At 42.0% G+C, this 19,169-nt stretch overlaps 2 protein-coding genes across 3 annotated transcripts in view; both read right to left on the reverse strand.

The window, feature by feature from the left end:
- Positions 1 to 12,505, reverse strand: part of lpgat1 (lysophosphatidylglycerol acyltransferase 1) — an 82,642-nt gene extending 70,137 nt beyond the window's left edge. Inside the window, exons 1-2 of one of the 2 annotated variants that reach the window (XM_036984801.2) lie at positions 11,936 to 12,505; positions 10,224 to 10,475 (exon numbers count right to left, since the gene is read on the reverse strand). In XM_036984801.2, coding sequence (XP_036840696.1) covers positions 10,224 to 10,461 — 238 coding nt within the window. In that variant the 5' untranslated portion in view covers positions 10,462 to 10,475; positions 11,936 to 12,505. The remainder of the gene's footprint in view (positions 1 to 10,223; positions 10,476 to 11,935) is intronic. The other variant, XM_090242592.1, reaches the window with a different exon arrangement.
- An 871-nt stretch (positions 12,506 to 13,376) lies between these two features.
- LOC110529411 (integrator complex subunit 7) lies at positions 13,377 to 17,544 on the reverse strand. Its single transcript, XM_090242594.1, is given in 6 exon segments — positions 13,377 to 14,666; positions 14,668 to 14,825; positions 15,078 to 15,266; positions 15,600 to 15,806; positions 16,242 to 16,326; positions 17,140 to 17,544. Coding segments are annotated over 6 exon segments (831 nt in total). The 5' UTR covers positions 17,166 to 17,544; the 3' UTR covers positions 13,377 to 14,500.
- Between the last annotated feature and the right edge of the window lie 1,625 nt (positions 17,545 to 19,169).

Below are 19,169 nucleotides of genomic sequence, written 5' to 3' on the forward strand. Positions count from 1 at the left end.
CTGCTTTAAGGTGAATTCCTCTCCCAGTGTCTGGGATTTTGCAGGTGCTTAGCTCAAAATCGGTTTCATTTTTATCCTTTAAAACTCCCCGGTCCTTAACGATTACAAGCACACCCATAACATGATGCAGCCACCACTGTACTTGAAAATATGGAGAGTGGTCCTCAGTAATGAGTTGTATCGATTTGCCACAAACATAACACTTCATATTCTGGACAAAAAGTTAAATTACTTACGTTTTTTGCAGTATTACTTTAGTGAGTCATACTGTATCTTTGTAGTGACTGGATGCATTGAGACACCATCCAAAGTATAATTAATTACTTCACCATGCTCAAAGGGATATTCAATGTCTGCTTCTTATTTTCACCCCTAGGTGCCCTTCTTTGCAAGGCATTGGAAGAACTCCCTGGTCTTTGTGGTTGAACCTGTGTTTGAAATTCACTGCTCGATTGAGGGACCTTACAGAAAGTTGTGTGTGGGGAAAAACACCTTGTGGATTGATTATAAAAAACATTTGCCATGTTTCTGTCAATATTATGGCTCTAATTTGGAATATTTTTTGGCGTTGTCGTGACCACAGTTTCCGGTGGATTTCTCAATCAAACGTGAAGTACAAACGGAGGTATTTCGGCTATAATAATAATAATAATCATCTTTATGGGACAAAATGAACATTTGCTGTCTAGCTGGGAGTCTCGTGAGTGAAAACATCCAAAGCTCATCAAAGGTAAACGATTTAATTGGATTGCTTTTCTGATTTGTGACCAAGTTGCCTGCTGCTAGCTAGGAATAATGCCATGCTAGGCTATCTATAAACTTACACAAATGCTTGTCTTGCTTTGGCTGTAAAGCATAATTTCTAAATCTGAGATGACAGGGTAATTAACAAAAGGCTAAGTTGTTTTTCAATATATTTCACTTGTGATTTCATGAATATGAATATTTTCTAGTAATATTTTTTGTCCGTTGCGTTATGCTAATTAGTGTCAGTTAATGACAATTCTCCCGGATCCGGGAGAGGGAGTTCCAAGTTAACTCAAGACATTTCATTGGTTATTTTTAAATTAGTAAAAATAAATTCCACTGACATTACAGTGACAAACTCAATTTAATCCATTTTAAATTTCAGCCTGTAAGACCATTTTTAAAAAGTCAAGGGGTGTGAATACTTTGAAGGCACTGTAGGCTATTGAAAATGTATTGTGGTTGGGAGAGTGGTAAAAATATACAGGTCCAGATCTTAGACACACTGCACCACAACGGATAATTTCAAAATTATATATAAAATTGCTACCGCCCTCACTTTTCTCCCAAACACAGTACTCTCCCGAAATTCTCCTTTAACCAGGCATGGATAAGTGACAGTAATTATGTTGACAAGGACTTGAGTGGCTGCAGCAATGAGTCACGCAAGATACTACGACTCATGGCAGCTTTAGCAGTCATTTACCTGTTCCTTAAAGTAACAGACCTGTAAGTAACTACTGACCTTGTGTAAACATTTGTCATATGTGGAGGATGGGGCATGAAGAAGTCAGGAAAACCCCCGTTGTGCATAGGCAGTCCGGTCAGACTCCAACAAGGACAAGGTACTATCCCAGCAGTTCAGCAAGCTCTTAGCTTACCTGCCTTGGTACAGGGGTAACCTCATCTGCAATATGCTCATCAAGGTCCCATTACACAAGTTGCAAAAACAAGCCCAGGTGTTCTAGAAGCAGACACCTATGTATTATTTATCTGCAGGCCATGTTCATTACTTTGTAAAGATTTTGCTCTCAGAGAGCAACGTGGCTCCCAGACACCCAATTGAAAGGAGGGAACGAGTAAAGAGTAGAGGTCGACTGATTATGATTAACACGATTCGATTATTGGAGGACAAAAAAAGCTGATACTGATTAAATCGGCCGATTTTTTTAATGTATTTGTAATAATGACAATTACAGCAATACTGAATGAACTTATTTTAACTTAATATAATACATAAATAAAATCAATTTAGCCTCAAATAAATAATGAAACATGTTCAATTTGTTTTAAATAATGCAAAAACAAAGTGTTGGAGAAGAAAGTAAAAGTGCAATATGTACCATGTAAGAAAGCTAACTTTTAAGTTCCTTGCTCAGAACATGAGAACATATGAAAGCTGGTGGTTCCTTTTAACAAGAGTCTTCAATATTCCCAGGTAAGAAGTTTTAGGTTGTAGTTATTATAGAAATATTTCTCTCTATACCATTTGTATTTCATTAACCTTTGACTATTGGATGTTCTTATAGGCACTTTAGTATTGCCAGTATAACAGTATAGCTTCAGTCCCTCTCCTCGCCCCTTCCTGGGCTCGAACCAGGAACACAACGACAACAGCCACCCTCGAAGCAGCGTTACCCATGCAGAGCAAGGGGAATAACTACTCCAAGTCTCAGAGCGAGTGATGTTTGAAACGCTATTAGAGCGCACCCCGCTAACTAGCTAGCCATTTCACATCGGTTACACCAGCCTAATCTCGGGGGTTGATAGGCTTGAAGTCATAAACAGCAGAGCTGCTGGCAAAACGCACAAAAGTGCTGTTTGAATGAATGCTTATGAGCCTGCGGGTGCCTACCATCGCTCAGTCAGACTGCTCTATCAAATCATAGACTTAATAATAACATAACACACAGAAATGCGAGTCTTAGGTAATTAATATGGTCGAATCCGGAAACTATCATCTCGAAAACAAGACGTTTATTCTTTCAGTGAAATAAGGAACCGTTACGTATTTTATCTAACGGGTGGCATCCATAAGTCTAAATATTCATGTTACAATGCACAACCTTCAATGTTATGTCATAATTCCGTAAAATTCTGGCAAATTAGTTTGCAATGAGCCAGGCCGCCCAAACTGTTGAATATACCGACTCTGCGTGCAATGAACACAAGAGAAGTGACAATTTCGCCTGGTTAATATTGCCTGCTAACCTGGATTTCATTTTCGCTAAATATGCAGGTTTAAAAATATATACTTCTGTGTATTGATTTTAAGAAAGGCATTGGTGTTTATGGTTAGGTACACATTGGAGCAATGACAGTACTTTTTCGCGAATGCGCACGGCATCGATTATATGCAACGCAGGACACGCTAGATAAACTAGTAATATCATCAACCATGTGTAGTTCTAACTAGTGATTATGATTAAGTTTAATGCTAGCTAGCAACTTACCGTGGCTTCTTACTGCATTCGCGTAACAGGCGGGCTTCTCGTGAGGCAGGTGGTTAGAGCGTTGGATTAGTTAACCGCAAGGTTGCAAGATTGAATCCCTGAGCTGACAAGGTAAAAATCTGTCGTTCTGCCCCTGAACAAGGCAGTTAACCTTGTGTAGGGGGCAGTATTTTGGTTTTTGGCTAAAGAACCGTACCCATTTGAAATGGCCTATTTCTCAGCCCCAGGAACTAGAATATGCATATAAATTGTCAGATTAAGTTAGAAAACACTAAAGTTTCCAAAACTGTAAAAATATTGTCTGAGTATAACAGAACTGATATTGCTGGCGAAAGCCTGAGGAAAATCCAATCAGGAAGTGCCTCTTATTTTGAAACCTCTTTGTTCCTATGCATGCCTATCCTCCATTTAAAAGGGATATCAACCAGATTCCTTTTTCTATGGCTTCCCTAAAGGTGTCAGTCTTGACAGTTTCAGGCTTTTATTTTGAAAAATGAGCGTAAGTGGATAGGTGGGGGCTCAGAGTGAGTTTTGCGCAACTGAATAAAGCAACCATTGTTTCTCCCGCTGTTATTGAAAAACCTACACACTCGGTTGATATATTATCGAATATATATTTTAAAAACATGAGGATTGATTATAAAAAACATGACATGTTTGTGGACTTTATGGATATTATTTGGAATATATATATATATATATATATATATATATATGTCTGCGTTGTTGTGACCGCTCTTTCTTGTGGATTTCTGAACATAACGCGACAAACAAACAAACGGAGGTATTTTGGGTAAAAAAAAAAAAATCTTTATGGAACAAAATAAACATTTGTTGTGTAACTGGGAGTCGCGTGAGTGAAAACATCCGAAGATCAAAGGTAAACGATTAATTTGATTGCTTTTCTGATTTGTGACCTAGCCCACTGTTCCTAGGCCATCATTGAAAATAAGAATGTGTTAACTGACTTGCCTAGTTAAATAAAGATTAAATAAAAGGTGAAAAAAAATAAAATACAAATTATATATATTTTTAAATCGGCGTCCAAAATTACCGATTGTTATGAAAACTTGAAATAGGCCCTAATTAAATCGGCCATTCCGATTAATCGGTCGACCTCTAGTAAAGAGTGGGGAGTTTCTCCCATTCTTATCTACATATCCTCTAAAGCTCTGTCAGGTTGGATGGAGAGCGCGCTGCACACCTATTTTCAGGTCTCTCCAAAGATTTTTATTTATTTTACCTTTATTTAACCAGGTAGGCAAGTTGAGAACAAGTTCTCATTTACAATTGCGACCTGGACAAGATAAAGCAAAGCAGTTCGACAGATACAACGACACAGAGTTACACATGGAGTAAAACAAACATACAGTCAATAATACAGTATAAACAAGTCTATATACAATGTGAGCAAATGAGGTGAGAAGGGAGGTAAAGGCAAAAAAGGCCATGGTGGCAAAGTAAATACAATATAGCAAGTAAAACACTGGAATGGTAGTTTTGCAATGGAAGAATGTGCAAAGTAGAAATAAAAATAATGGGGTGCAAAGGAGCAAAATTAATTAATTAATTAAATACAGTTGGGAAAGAGGTAGTTGTTTGGGCTAAATTATAGGTGGGCTATGTACAGGTGCAGTAATCTGTGAGCTGCTCTGACAGTTGGTACTTAAAGCTAGTGAGGGAGATAAGTGTTTCCAATTTCAGAGATTTTTGTAGTTCATTCCAGTCATTGGCAGCAGAGAACTGGAAGGAGAGGCGGCCAAAGAAAGAATTGGTTTTGGGGGTGACTAGAGAGATATACCTGCTGGAGCGTGTGCTACAGGTGGGAGATGCTATGGTGACCAGCGAGCCGAGATAAGGGGGGACTTTACCTAGCAGGGTCTTGTAGATGACATGGAGCCAGTGGGTTTGGCGACGAGTATGAAGCGAGGGCCAGCCAACGAGAGCGTACAGGTCGCAATGGTGGGTAGTATATGGGGCTTTGGTGACAAAACGGATTGCACTGTGATAGACTGCATCCAATTTGTTGAGTAGGATATTGGAGGCTATTTTGTAAATGACATCGCCAAAGTCAAGGATTGGTAGGATGGTCAGTTTTACAAGGGTATGTTTGGCAGCATGAGTGAAGGATGCTTTGTTTTGCGAAAAAGGAAGCCAATTCTAGATTTAACTTTGGATTGGAGATGTTTGATATGGGTCTGGAAGGAGAGTTTACAGTCTAACCAGACACCTAAGTATTTGTAGTTGTCCACGTATTCTAAGTCAGAGCCGTCCAGAGTAGTGATGTTGGACGGGCGGGTAGGGGCAGGTAGCGATCGGTTGAAGAGCATGCATTTAGTTTTACTTGTATTTAAGAGCAATTGGAGGCCACGGAAGGAGAGTTGTATGGCATTGAAGCTTGCCTGGAGGGTTGTTAACACAGTGTCCAAAGAAGGGCCGGAAGTATACAGAATGGTGTTGTCTGCGTAGAGGTGGATCAGAGACTCACCAGCAGCAAGAGCGACCTCATTGATGTATACAGAGAAGAGAGTCGGTCCAAGAATTGAACCCTGTGGCACCCCCATAGAGACTGCCAGAGGTCCGGACAGCAGACCCTCCAATTTGACACACTGAACTCTATCAGAGAAGTAGTTGGTGAACCAGGCGAGGCAATCATTTGAGAAACCAAGGCTGTCGAGTCTGCCGATGAGAATGTGGTGATTGACAGAGTCGAAAGCCTTGGCCAGATCAATGAATACGGCTGCACAGTAATGTTTCTTATCGATGGCGGTTAAGATATCGTTTAGGACCTTGAGCGTGGCTGAGGTGCACCCATGACCAGCTCTGAAACCAGATTGCATAGCAGAGAAGGTATGGTGAGATTCGAAATGGTCGGTAATCTGTTTGTTGACTTGGCTTTCGAAGACCTTAGAAAGGCATGGTAGGATAGATATAGGTCTATAGCAGTTCGGGTCAAGAGTGTCCCCCCCTTTGAAGATGTTTGATCAGGTTGATGAGGAAAACAAAAATGTAATCAATTTTTTTTATACAAGGCTGTAACGTTAAAAAAAAGTACTGGAAAAAGTAGTCTGAATACATTCTGAATGCACTATATAGCAAAGTTATTACACAAGCTGTACTATACAGACTTCCATACTATTTGAGCATGTGATAAGACAGGAAGCAGCAGTGTAGTCTGCAACAAAAATTGTGTGTATAATTATTGCCTTCATACCCCTTTACTTATTCCACATTTTGTTGCATTTACAGCCCAAACTCAATGGATTAAATTGCCTCTTCTTCCACACACACATACACACTATCCCATAATGACAAAGTGAAAACATGCTTAGAAATGTTTGCAATTTTATTGAAACCAAAATATAGAAAGCTCTACTACATAAGTATTCACACGCCTTTGCTATGACACTCCAACTTGAGCTCAGAGGCATCCAATTTCCTTTGATCATCCTTAAGATGTCACTACAACCTGATTCAAGTCCACCTGTGGCCAATTCAATTGTTCAGAAAAACACACCTGTCTATATAAAAAGGTGCCACAGTTGACAGTGCATGTCAGAGCAGAAACTATACAAAGGTTCTGTCCGTAGATCTGAGATAGAATTGTGAAGAGGCATATAGCTGGGGGGAGGACATAAAACAATTTCTAGTGTTGAAAGTTTTCAAGAGCACAGTAGTCTCCATCATTGGGAAATTGAAAAAAATATGGAACAGACTGAGCAACCAGTCAAGAAGGACCTTGGTCAGGGAGGTGACCAAGCACCCAATGACCACTCTGACAGAACTACAGCGTTCCTTGGCTGAGATGGGAAAAAGGTCTCCACAGCACTTCACCAATTTGGTCTTCATGGGAGAGTGGCCAGATGGAAGCCCCTCTTGAGATAAAGGCACATGACAGCACACTTGGAGTTTACAAAAAGGCACGTGAAAGACAGAGCATAAGGGAAAAGATTATGTGGTGTGAGAAAATTGTTACTATTTTTGCCTGAATGCAAAAGCATTATGTATGGAGAAACACAGGCACAGCTCGTCATGGTGGCAGCATCATGCTATGGGGATGCTTTTCAGCTGTAGGGACTGGAAGACAGGTAATGATAGAGAGAACAATTAGTGGAGCCAAATAAGGGCAAATCCTTAATGAGAACCTGATTCAGAGTGCAAACCTCAGACTGGAACGAAGATTTACGTTCCAACAGGACAATGACCCCAAGCATACAGCCTAAGCAACACTGATATGGGTTTAGAACAAGAATGTTAAAGTCCTTGAGTGGCCCAGCCAAAGCCCAGACTAGAATCCCATTGAAAATCAGTAGAAAGATTTGAAGACTGCTGTTCACTGCCACTCCCCTTTTAACTTAACAGAGCTTGAGAAAATATCCACAAGGAGGAATGGGAGAAAATCCAGATGTGCAAAGCTGATACAGACATACCCAAGATGACTCAAAGCTATCATTGCAGCAAGAAGTGCTTCTACAAAATATTGACTCAGGGGTGTGAATACTTATGTAAACTCAGCAATAAAATAAACGTCCCTTTTTCAGGACCCTGTCTTTCAAAGATAATTCGTAAAAATCCAAATAACTTCACAGATCTGCATTGTAAAGGGTTTAACTTCACTAGGGTAGGGGGCACTATTTTCACCTCCGGGTGAAAAGCATGCCCAAAGTAAACTTCCTGCTACTCAGGCCCAGAAGCTAGGATATGCATATAATTGGTAGATTTGGATAGGAAACACTAAAGTTTCCAAAACTGTTGAAATAATGCCTGAGTATAACAGAACTGATTTGGCAGGTGAAAACCTGAGAAAAAATCCATCCAGGAAGTGGGATTTTTTAAATGTTTGTAGTTTTCTATTGAATGCCATTACAGTATTCATTGACTTAGGAATCAAATTGCACTTCCTATGGCTTCCACTAGATGTCAGCCTTTAGAAATTGTTTCAGGCTTGTATTCTGAAAAATGAGGGAGTAAGACCACTCTGAATGAGTGGACCCTACAGTGTCCCAGAGATTATTCATGCGCACGACCGAGAGCGCGCCTTTGTTTACCTTTTATATTGACTACGTTATTGTCCGGTTGAAATATCAATAATTTAGGATAAAAACAACCTGAGGATTGATTATAAACATAATTTGACATGTTTCTACGAAACACAGTGAGGTTAAACACGGTTTCCCATGCTTGTTCAATGAACCATAAACAATGAATGAACACGCACCTGTGGAACGGTCGTTAAGACACTAACAGCTTACAGACGGTAGGCAATTAAGGTCACAGTTATAAAAACATAGCATAGTAAAGAGGCCTTTCTACTGACTCTGAAAAACACCAAAAGAAAGATGCCCAGGGTCCCTGCTCATCTGCGTGAACGTGCCTTAGGCATGCTGCAAGGAGGCATGAGGACTGAAGATGTGACCAGGGCAATAAATTGCAGTGTCCGTTCTGTGAGACGCTTAAGACAGCGCTACAGGGAGACAGGACGGACAGCTGATCGTCCTCGCAGTGGCAGACCACGTGTAACACCTGCACAGGATCGGTACATCTGAACATGCGGGACAGGATGGCAACAACTTCCCGAGTTACAACAGGAACGCACAATCCCTTTATCAGTGCTCAGACTGTCCGTAATAGGCTGAGAGAGGTTGGACTGAGGGCTTGTAGGCCTGTTGTAAGGCAGGTCCACACCAGACATCACCCGCAACATCGCCTATGGGCACAAACCCACAGTCAATGGATCAGACAGGACTGGCAAAAAGTGCTCGTCACTGACAGGTTGCGATTTTGTCTCACCAGGGGTGATGGTCTGATTCGCGTTTATCATCGAAGGAATGAGAGTTACACCAAGGCCTGTACTCTGGAGCGGGATCGATTTGGAGGTGGAGGGTCCGTCATGGTCTGGGGCAATGTGTCACAACATCATTGGACTGAGCTTGTTGTCATTGCAGGCAATCTCAATGCTGTGCATTACAGGGAAGACGTACCCCTCCCTCATGTAGTACCCTTCCTGCAGGCTCATCCTGACATGACCCTCCTGCATGACAACACCACCAGCCATACTGCTCATGATTTCCTGCAAGACAAGAATGTCAGTGTTCTGCCATGGCCAGCGAAGAGCCCGGATCTCAATCCCATTGAGCACGTCTGTGACCTGCTGGATCGGAGGGTGAGGGCTATGGCCATTCCCCCTAGAAATGTCCGGGAACTTGCAGGGGCCTTGGTGGAAGAGTGGGGTAACATCTCACAGCAAGAACTGGCAAATCTGGTGCAGTCCATGAGGAGTAGATGCACTGCATTATTTAATGCAGCTGGTGGCCACACCAGATACGGAATGTTACTTTTGATTTTGACCTCCCCTTTGTTCATTATTATTTCATTTCTGTTAGTCACAGGTCTGTGGAACTTGTTAAGTTTATGTCTCGGTTGTTGAATCTTGTTATGTTCATACAAATATTTACACATGTTAAGTTTGCTGAAAATAAACGCAATTGACAGTGAGGACATTTCTTTTTTTGCTTTGTTTAAATGAGATATCTATTTCCTTTTCAGGAAATTGGCAAAAATGTTTAAAAAAAACATGTTTTCACTTTGTCATTATTGGGTAGTGTGTGTAAATGGCTGATAAAAAATATATTTAATCCATTTTGAATTCAGTCTAACAAAATGTGGAATAAGTCAAAGGGTATGAATACTTTCTGAAGTCACTGTAGGTTAAACATTTACAAGTAGGTGTACATGACAAATACAAGGGGGGTGACCTGTTCAACATGAACTTCCTAGTTCCTACAGACAGTAGATATTGGTCTTGCACTTGAGATACAACAATCCTGAAAGGGGATCAGGTAATCATTGAAAAAGGTTGTTGCCTTCAATAACTTGATTACAATGATCCCACCACACCAGTCTGAACAATGTAGGCTAATGACCAATAGTGCGTGTCCACCATACCCCTTGCATCCCCTTGCATTCTATCCCCAGTTTCAAACAACTCTGAGCCAAGGAAAAGCATGTTGTGTGGCAGCTTACCTGTATAGCCTGCAACCCAGCCCCAAAGTGACACCATTGCCAACATCCATTTGAACATTATTCCTTCAATGTGCCAGAAATAGCGACTGTCCATTATTCTCAGAGGTTGAAGAAGAATGCAGTAGAGGCAATACGAAGGGATTGCTACACAGTTATTGATGAACACAAAGATGAAACGAAGGAAGGCGTTCAAGAGTACCCAGCCCAGTTTGCGGGCGCCTTCTAGAAGCTGTGCCATACTGGTACACACTCCTGTAGAAAGAGGGAGAAAACCAGTAAGCTAGCTAGTAAATACATTTCAGACTGGTGCATTTCTAATGTGTGTAAAAACTTGACATTGACAAGTAAACATGGCTAGCTAAGACTATCACACTGTAAGCTAGCTAATAAATGTAGTTGGCTACAAATATTGTTTGGTCGTTCTAAATTGGAGAGCACACAAGCTAGGTAAAAGTAACATTTAGACACCTGAAAAGGGAAGCAGTCTTTCTAGAGGCTCATAATCACATTTTAAACAGGTGTAGACCTTACAGTGAAATGCTTACTTACATGCCCTGAAACAACAATACAGTAAAGAAAAATAAATAAGTGCTAAGGAAGTATTCACTAAAATAAACTGATTTATATATTATATATATATATATAACACTGCATATCTATCTATCTATATATATATATAGAAAGATAAATGATTAAAGATCAACAATAAAATAACATCAGCGAGGCTGTATAGGGGAGGGGGAGGGGGAGGGGGAGGGGGGGGGGGGGGGGGTCAATGCAAATAGTCCGGGTAGTTATTTGATTAGATGTTCAGTAGTCTTATGGCTTGAAGCTGTTTAGAAGCCTCTTGGAACTAGACTCGGCACTCCGGTACTGCTTGCCGTGTGGTAGCAGAGAGAACAGTCTATGACTGGGGTGTCTGGAGACTGACCATTTTTAGGGCCTTCCTCTGACACCGCCTGGTATAGAGGTCCTGTATGGCAGGAAGCTTGGCCCCAGTGATGTACTGGGCCGTACGCACTATCCTCTGAATTCAGGTACCAGCAATCGGTTTTATATACACATGATTCTACGTTACATAGTTAATATCATTGAGCAGGACTCTGGGCGGATACCGCCGGGTTCAAATCACATCACTAGTCCAAATCTTGGGAGACCAGCCAAAAGTGTTCTTTGCATTGAATGAATGAACCTACAACACCGTTTTCTGCGTCCAGTGATTTCCGTAACTAGCTAGTTAGATATTGAGATATAAATACTATTAATAATAACAATAAATGAGTAATTACATTAACGATAGCTAACTTTGTGTTGGAATCTTTACCCAGGAAAGAAAGTCAATCAGTTCGTTAGCTAATTTTTGCCCAGGTGCTCTGACTGAAGCAAGCGGCAAACTTATCCACAAAAACTAGTTAGCCAGCTAGTAACGTTAGACCAGTAGTTTATGTAACTAACTAGTTATAGGTACAACGGTTTTTACAACGCTGCATGAATAACCGTGTTTCGGCTAATGTTACCTGGCTAGCTAACTAATAAGCCAACGCCGCCGTGACTCACAACATGCTATGTCATTTCAATTGGTTTTAAGTACATTTTGTACAAATTCCGTGCCAATCATGTCTTACTAGTTAACATTAGCTAGTAAATCAAATCACGGGTAGAGGTTTGTCAGCTAGTTAGCTAAACATCCATGTTCTTATCATCATACTCACCCAATCTTACTATCACTTCGTCCAAATGCCGGACGATAAAACCAGCCAGCTAACGTTAGAGATAGCTGGCTTAAAATGGATGAATACCAAGTCACATGTATTTAGTTAACATGTTAGATCCTTCAACGTTGAGTAATACATCATCCTGTCTATGTGCCGTTCAGACTCCCGTCACCGATAGCTCGCCGCTATCCATGTACTGTAACGTCTTCTTTAGCGTTGCTGGGTTGTTCTCAATCAATGGCACTAGAATAATTCCATCGATGCAACATCAGTTAGCTAACTAACGTTAGTAGATCGCAAGCAGGATAGCCAGGCATCAGCTCCAGCTACATCCCTTGCGTCTCTTTTAATCCAAATGCAACAATCCCTTGATGAAAGAGCCATATAACACGCCTTTATTGTTTTAATGCAAAGGCGGCCGCGTTTCAGTTCGTACATCGGGTGATGTTGAATAGATTCTGCCGTCTGCTCCTCTAGCTTGTAAAATCCGTTCGATTATATCTAGCTATTTATGCACTGCAGCGGCCACCAGAGGAGAAGCTCTGTCGTTCTTCTTCTTCGGGAATAATGTTGGCGGATCGCATCCAATTTAAACTGCATCCCCCTGCCACCTACTGTACTGGAGTGTGAGGCCATTCACGGCCTATATACATTTATTTGTGTTAAGGTACAATACAATTTGAGAAAGGGAAAAATTCCATTGCCAACTATTAGCCCTTTAAAATTAAACCATATTTATATAACAAAGAAACACCCCATTCCACTATTTATCTCCTCTAATCCTTCTCCAGACCTAAGGTCTGGGAGGACAGAACACTACCAATCAACACCCTCTGCAACTGTACTGCAGTAAAACCTCGCAATCCCAAGTATTTGCCGCTGCCACCATAACCTCTATTTTCTGTGACTTTCGATCCATTTCTGCCGTGCAATTGACAACCATAGCTATGAATGCCAAGAAACCTACCTTACTAAAGCACATATTCTTCCCATCACTCTCTGCCTACTCACAGGAATCATCTCAGGATCCCTCACCCTGTAACCATCTTCCTCTACCTCCCTCTTCATTGCTTCAGCATACAACACTTTCTGTTACTCTGACAACAACCTCAACCTGCCTTTCTCTCACCGGACACCTCTGATCTCCAGCCCCATGGGCACTCCCACAACTTTCTCCACCGAAACTACATATTCCTTCGTCTCATGCCCTCCTGCATACTTCTCATATCTAGGACTCTCCCTCCTACATACTGCTGCGAGAATCTGTGTTATGGGACTTTCTCCTCCAATGGGTTTTGAGAAGGAGACGAGGGGAGAGAGGACGTGAGGAGTATGCAACTGAGATCTTCCCTATGGCGACGACGCTGACCAAAACCTTGGATTTGAGCAAGTGCCGACTGTCCCCACCGATCACCAAATGATTTTGAACCAGAGATGATGAACAGTGTTATTTTTTTTTTCTTCAAATAAATAGCATCAGTGCCTACATCAGTCCATCACTGAAGCTATTGTGGAATAAAATGAACTGTACCTAACTGAAAAAAACATACATTTCTGAAGGACATGTAACAATAACAGAAGGGGCTGCATACAAGTCAAATTGATCAAGAGACAGTAGTCCATCCATACTTGTACCAAATATCATTATTACCGTTCAATGATTTTGTTTTGCCACCGTCGAACATTATTCTACAATAGTCACTGACCGCCCCCTGCTGGTCTTGTGAAGAACAGCGGCGAGTAAAGGGATGGAAGGTGGAAATGGTTTAGAATACTTTCACTGGCAGTCAAGGGCACCTTATGCTGAGGCGGCCCTGCCCATGGATAATTTAATGTAATGGCTAAATGCTGCATTCTCTTCACTAAACTACAGATGGAGTAAGTAGCTTTGCTGAACATTTATATTTCCACTTTACAAGTCCTTTATTGAAAGCTAATAAAGGCACAAATATATATTAAGTGATGTAGAATATTAATATTGTGATCTTGCAGACATTGATTTAGCTTCGATCTAACTTCATTAAATAAGCACCATTCACCACAAATACGCCTGATTAGCCTGTTCTCTGGGCAGCCGAACGAGCAGAGCAGAGACTGTGCGTTATGTAGAGAATCCCACACATGCGCAGAAGCTTTGGCTCTAGCGGTTGGGAAGAGGGTTCCAGACAACTCGGATCCGCAGCCAATCCGTATAATATAATGGGCATTTGTCCTACTTCCCCCACGTGACAACAATTAAATTACACTCGCACAAAGACTCACATTGCGGAGTTTGTGGTAAAATGTGGTCTTTAACAATTGGAAAATGTATAGAATATTAGTAAACAGTCACCTGAAATTCTGCCAGACAAGCAACCTCCTGGGGGGGCTGAACTATAACGTTCCATAGCTTTGTCTCCCTTCCTCCATTCTGTGACCACTAACCTAAAAGAAATGGATAAGTGAAAGCAACCATGAGTAGGTGAATGCTCACCAAACCGTTGCCTCTATTTCTTCAGTCCAGTCATTTCAGAGAAGGAAAGGGAAGGAAACAAACCAAGACCTTCGGGACAAGGCAATGGGTTAGAGGGGTTTTACGAGGGTATCACTGGAAGTGGGCATGTACACTACTCCTCTGGGGGGGGCCGGCTTGGGCCTAGCCTGCTGTGCCTGCTGCTGTTGGTGGTGGTGGCAGAGCTGCTGGGAGTAAAGGTCCTCCAGGGACTTGACCGACACAGTGATTTTGGGCCGTCTTCCACTCCATGCAGATCTCGTCCACCACTGAGGCCTCCACGTTGACCGTGTGGCTGCCCAGGATGGAAAAGATGAGCAGGAACTGGGTGCTGAAGTAGTCGTTGTGGGGCTCCACCCGCGGCTCAATTTCATTGGTCTTGCTGACCAGTGGAATCTAACAGGAAATTAAATATGCTGGCGGTTACATACGTTGCCATTGTTGTATTAATGAAGCTGAACCATTGGGAGTTGTACTATTTTTTCTTTAAATTAAGATAAACGTTCTAAAACCATAGTAGCTAGAGGCATTGTAACAGTGTAGGAGTACAGCCTCAACAACTTATAACATCAGCCCATTACGGTATACTGTATATAACCATTGCAATAATCATTACTAGGGCAGGGGGTGGGATAGCTGCAGAGTCACCTAGTATTCCAGCCCACCAGTCTTGGTCTGGAGAGCGGAGCTGACGTTGAGGTAGACAGACTGAATCTTGCCGAACAATCCGGGGGTGGAGCCATGCTGCACCACGCCCTCCACCTTCAGAGGCAGCTGTTGGTTGTTCTGCACCGGGATTGGCTCGGTTGGGGTCCGAGGAGATGGGGAGAGAGCAAGCTGGAAAAGCAAAACATTTACAATAAGTCTGGATCAATTTCAATAAATAGTTTAGATGCAAATACCACTTCTAAAAGGTAATTCCATATATGATATACATTTTACAGTGTACCAAATACCAATGCATCAAACGGCCCCTAAAGCAAGAAATGAGCTACAGTAGTGTATTCCCAAAAGTATTTCCATTGCTTTAGTTAGTTCCCTTAAAATACTGGTTGACTGGAGGTTCTGGAAGAAGTACCTCTGGAAGGACAGTGCAACATTAAGCAGAGATATGACCGCGTCACATCAAATGACTGCACACTGACTATAAGCAGGTGGCCAGTCACTGACCGTCAGGGAGGTGATGCCCTTCTGGTAAGAGCGCAGGGCCTCGGCGATGGCCGCCATAGCTACACTGTAGTCTCTGTCCTCCAGGCCGCTAAGACACAGCACGGCCTGGGAGAACTTCTTCAGACCGTTGAGCCAGAAGTAGAAATGCTCCGAGGCCACATGCGTCTGCAGGCTCTGGTACAGCTTGGTGGAGAACTCATGGCAACCCTACAGAGAACAGAGAGGGCCAGACAGGACAGAACAGACACATCAGGACAGTAGGGTGGAAATGCTGCTACACTGATATCTAAGGCATCGGCATCAGTGACTAATGACTAAGGCTTGAATACTAACTTGAGATCTGCGCATTGTAACTTGAGTTTTCACGGAAGTCTGCCAATGACATCAATGCATAATTTATGCGAGTGTCAAGTTAAGCATGCACATTTAGGATTCCACCGTAAATGAGGGCAACAAAGATCTTATCTATAAATACAGTATAGGTCTAGTCTTTCCTCTTTACTTTACTTACTTCACCGAGAGAGGACTACAAGAGCCTCCTTGACATCACTATATTAGGTTAATTTGACAGGGACAATAATTAACATTCCTGTAAATGTCCAGATTGAATGAGTCTTGACTTCCCACAGACTAGAAACTCACCATGCGCGAGGTCTGCCAACCGATGGCCATGTTCTCCAGCTGCTGCTTGATCACCGTCTTCACCTCCGCCGACAGGGACGACTGGCTAGCCACAAACACCACAGTCGCCAGGGAAAGGTGACACATGCCAGATGTCAGTATCTTGTAGGTGAGATTCATGATTGGAGAACAGCTTTGGAAACAACTTGAATAGACTTCACACGCAGAATTTATCAGAGACCATTATGACAGAACAAATCAGTGCTCACTCCTTAGCTTCCTATTAACCCTTTACACTCGTGGGAATTTGCCTTAAATGAAATGTTTCAATTTCAATAAACTTTTATGACTCAAAGAAGAGTCTTCAACTATAAGGTGTTTTTTTGAGCTCTCCTAGCTGTGTCGTTGAGGAACTAGAGCAAGCGCACTTGTAGTTGTTTTGTTTGCATCCCTGCCATCACACAATTACTGTTGTTGTTTACGAATCCAAAAACTGTCCATTATAAAATCGCAATCTAGGTCAGGTAGGCATTATTTGAAAGCTTTTTATATTGCCAACATAACTAGCTAAGTTCTAAAATACAATATTACAGTGTTGGGCTTTAAAAATGCAATTCAGGAAAACCGGAATTTCGGTGCGCATAGAAAGGAGTCATAAGTACGTTCATGTGTGTGTGCCGCCACTAATTTTCTTCACAGTAGACAAACATAGGCTCATTCTATTGAAAACAACCCAGGGTATGACAGTATGTCATCTTGTAACTGTACATCAAATATAGGCTCATTCTATTGAAAACAACCCAGGGTATGACAGTATGTCATCTTGTAACCCTCCATCAACATAGTGATCATAAACGTTGACACTGTATATTACATGACTTTTATAATAAGGAAATGTGAAGTGCATATTTGGACTCACGGGTGTTTGGCTTGCTTGTATGACATCAAAGCAGTATTTATTATAATCCTCAATATCTCATCTATTAAAATATATCAAGTCGTCTTGATTTACAACATTTCCCTCACTCAGACAACAAAACGTGCAGAAGTTGCCCAATTTGCATTTTTTTTCTAATTCAATTTCAATACTACACTTTTACTTGTCCCCTTAGGGCAATAACACTTAATATTAATGCTTTGTGTATCTCTCAGCAGGAGCACCTGCAGCTTGTCGGTGAACGAGTGAATGGCCACCCGGTAGAAGTCCACCAGATCCCCCAGCATGCCCTATCCCAGCACGGGCAGCTGGGTGGCGATGGCCGCCCGGGCGTGGCATATCAGCACGTGTGAGGGGTCGAAGGCCGAGTGCAGCTGGCACAGCAGGAACGCCACAGCCGATTGGCTGAGGTGGGGGCGACTCTTCAGCAGCTGGACCAATGAGGTTTTTTTACAGATTTTATTGTAAACTATTGATAAACTAATAGCTAATCAACTACAGTTTACATGGCACTTTACACGACTACCTAGGAGGCCAAGCATCTTTTCCCCTCACTGTACAAGTACTGTATAGACACTTGGACCAGGGTGCTATCCACCTTGAGCGTGGCCTGAGTTCTGGGGTGGTCGCCCTGACTGCAGAGCACCAGCAGAGACTCCACCCCCATCACGGTGTCCTGCTCCAGATGCATCATGTCTGGGGAGGGAAAGCAGGACAATACCGTTAATATAGATACCACTTTCATCCCTAAATAACACAGGCCAGGCAGCAACAACCATTACAAAAAAAAAACATTTTCTTGGCAAAGAACAAAACACTGCAGTTAATTAAATGGATGACTCTTACTTTATTACCGACAAGCCCTAATACTGTACTGGTATCTGTGAAGGTCTGTGAAGACCTTGGAGTGCACCAAACCCATTTTAACATGAATTAGTCCACTACTGGAAGTTTTTCTTATGTAGAACCTATTTTGGATGGCTGTGAAGTGTGAAGACCTGTGATGGTCCGGTAGCTAATTAAAGATGAGTGAGAGGACATCTCCTCCTACTACCCTATACACACACCTTTCTCTGGAACAGAGAAAACACTCAGGTAGGGTCTTATGTCCCACACATACCTGCAAATTCCCTACTCCATAATCCAACAGCGAGTGGTAAATTATCTTTCATTGGTTATTATGAGGATAATCCATGTTTTCATAATACTGTGTTAATTTATTTTCCTTGAAATGCATTACCTTGCTTACATACTGTAGCTATTCTGAAACTGACTTTCATGTAAATCATTTTAAAAAAACGATTTACTACATATTCAACAAGGTATTCAAAAACCTTCACAGAGTAGGAGTTATTACCTAACAAAACTGATCCTTTACCAGCACACCTACTCGAAGACTCTTTGTGATTACCAGCCCTGCTGTTTTGGGGCTTTGTGACATTCAGTCAATTACTTACGTTGGGTTCAAAACTTTCCAAAACATTCCTTCTTTCTGTTCCTCAGGTGATGCTTTCACCCCTCCTCGGCTCACTGACCTTGTTAAGCTAGCGCAGGAATGCTGTTACCACAGCAACCTGGCCTTCTCTGCCCATGGAGTCACTGTGCCCGCCAACATCGCCATTTCCTATCCAGAGATAGGTGGCCTTTTTAGCCAGGAGCTTCAAGTCCTGGATGGCCAGTCTCTTGACTGCATTCCTAGGGTCCTCTTTCATGTACTGGAGAAACAGCTGTAACTTCAGATAGACAGAGAGAACATATAGAACATATATTTATTTATACATTAAACATTATTCAAAGCCTCCTACTGATCTCACAGAAACTTAATCTAAGGAAAAGAGTTTAGATTTTCTAGCCTGGGTGGGTGCCACAGCATGTTCTCCACTTTTGCTAAGCTATGCTGTCTTGGGACTTCAAGTGCATATAATAAACAGGTCAGTTGTCACTCAAATTCTGTACTTGGACATCTGTTTGTCTGTCTGTTTCGAAATAGATGTACTCTGTCTGCTGCGGTG

Source organism: Oncorhynchus mykiss, chromosome 8, assembly GCF_057628025.1.
Source record: "Oncorhynchus mykiss isolate SJ-2025 chromosome 8, ASM5762802v1, whole genome shotgun sequence".
NCBI lineage: Eukaryota > Metazoa > Chordata > Actinopteri > Salmoniformes > Salmonidae > Oncorhynchus > Oncorhynchus mykiss.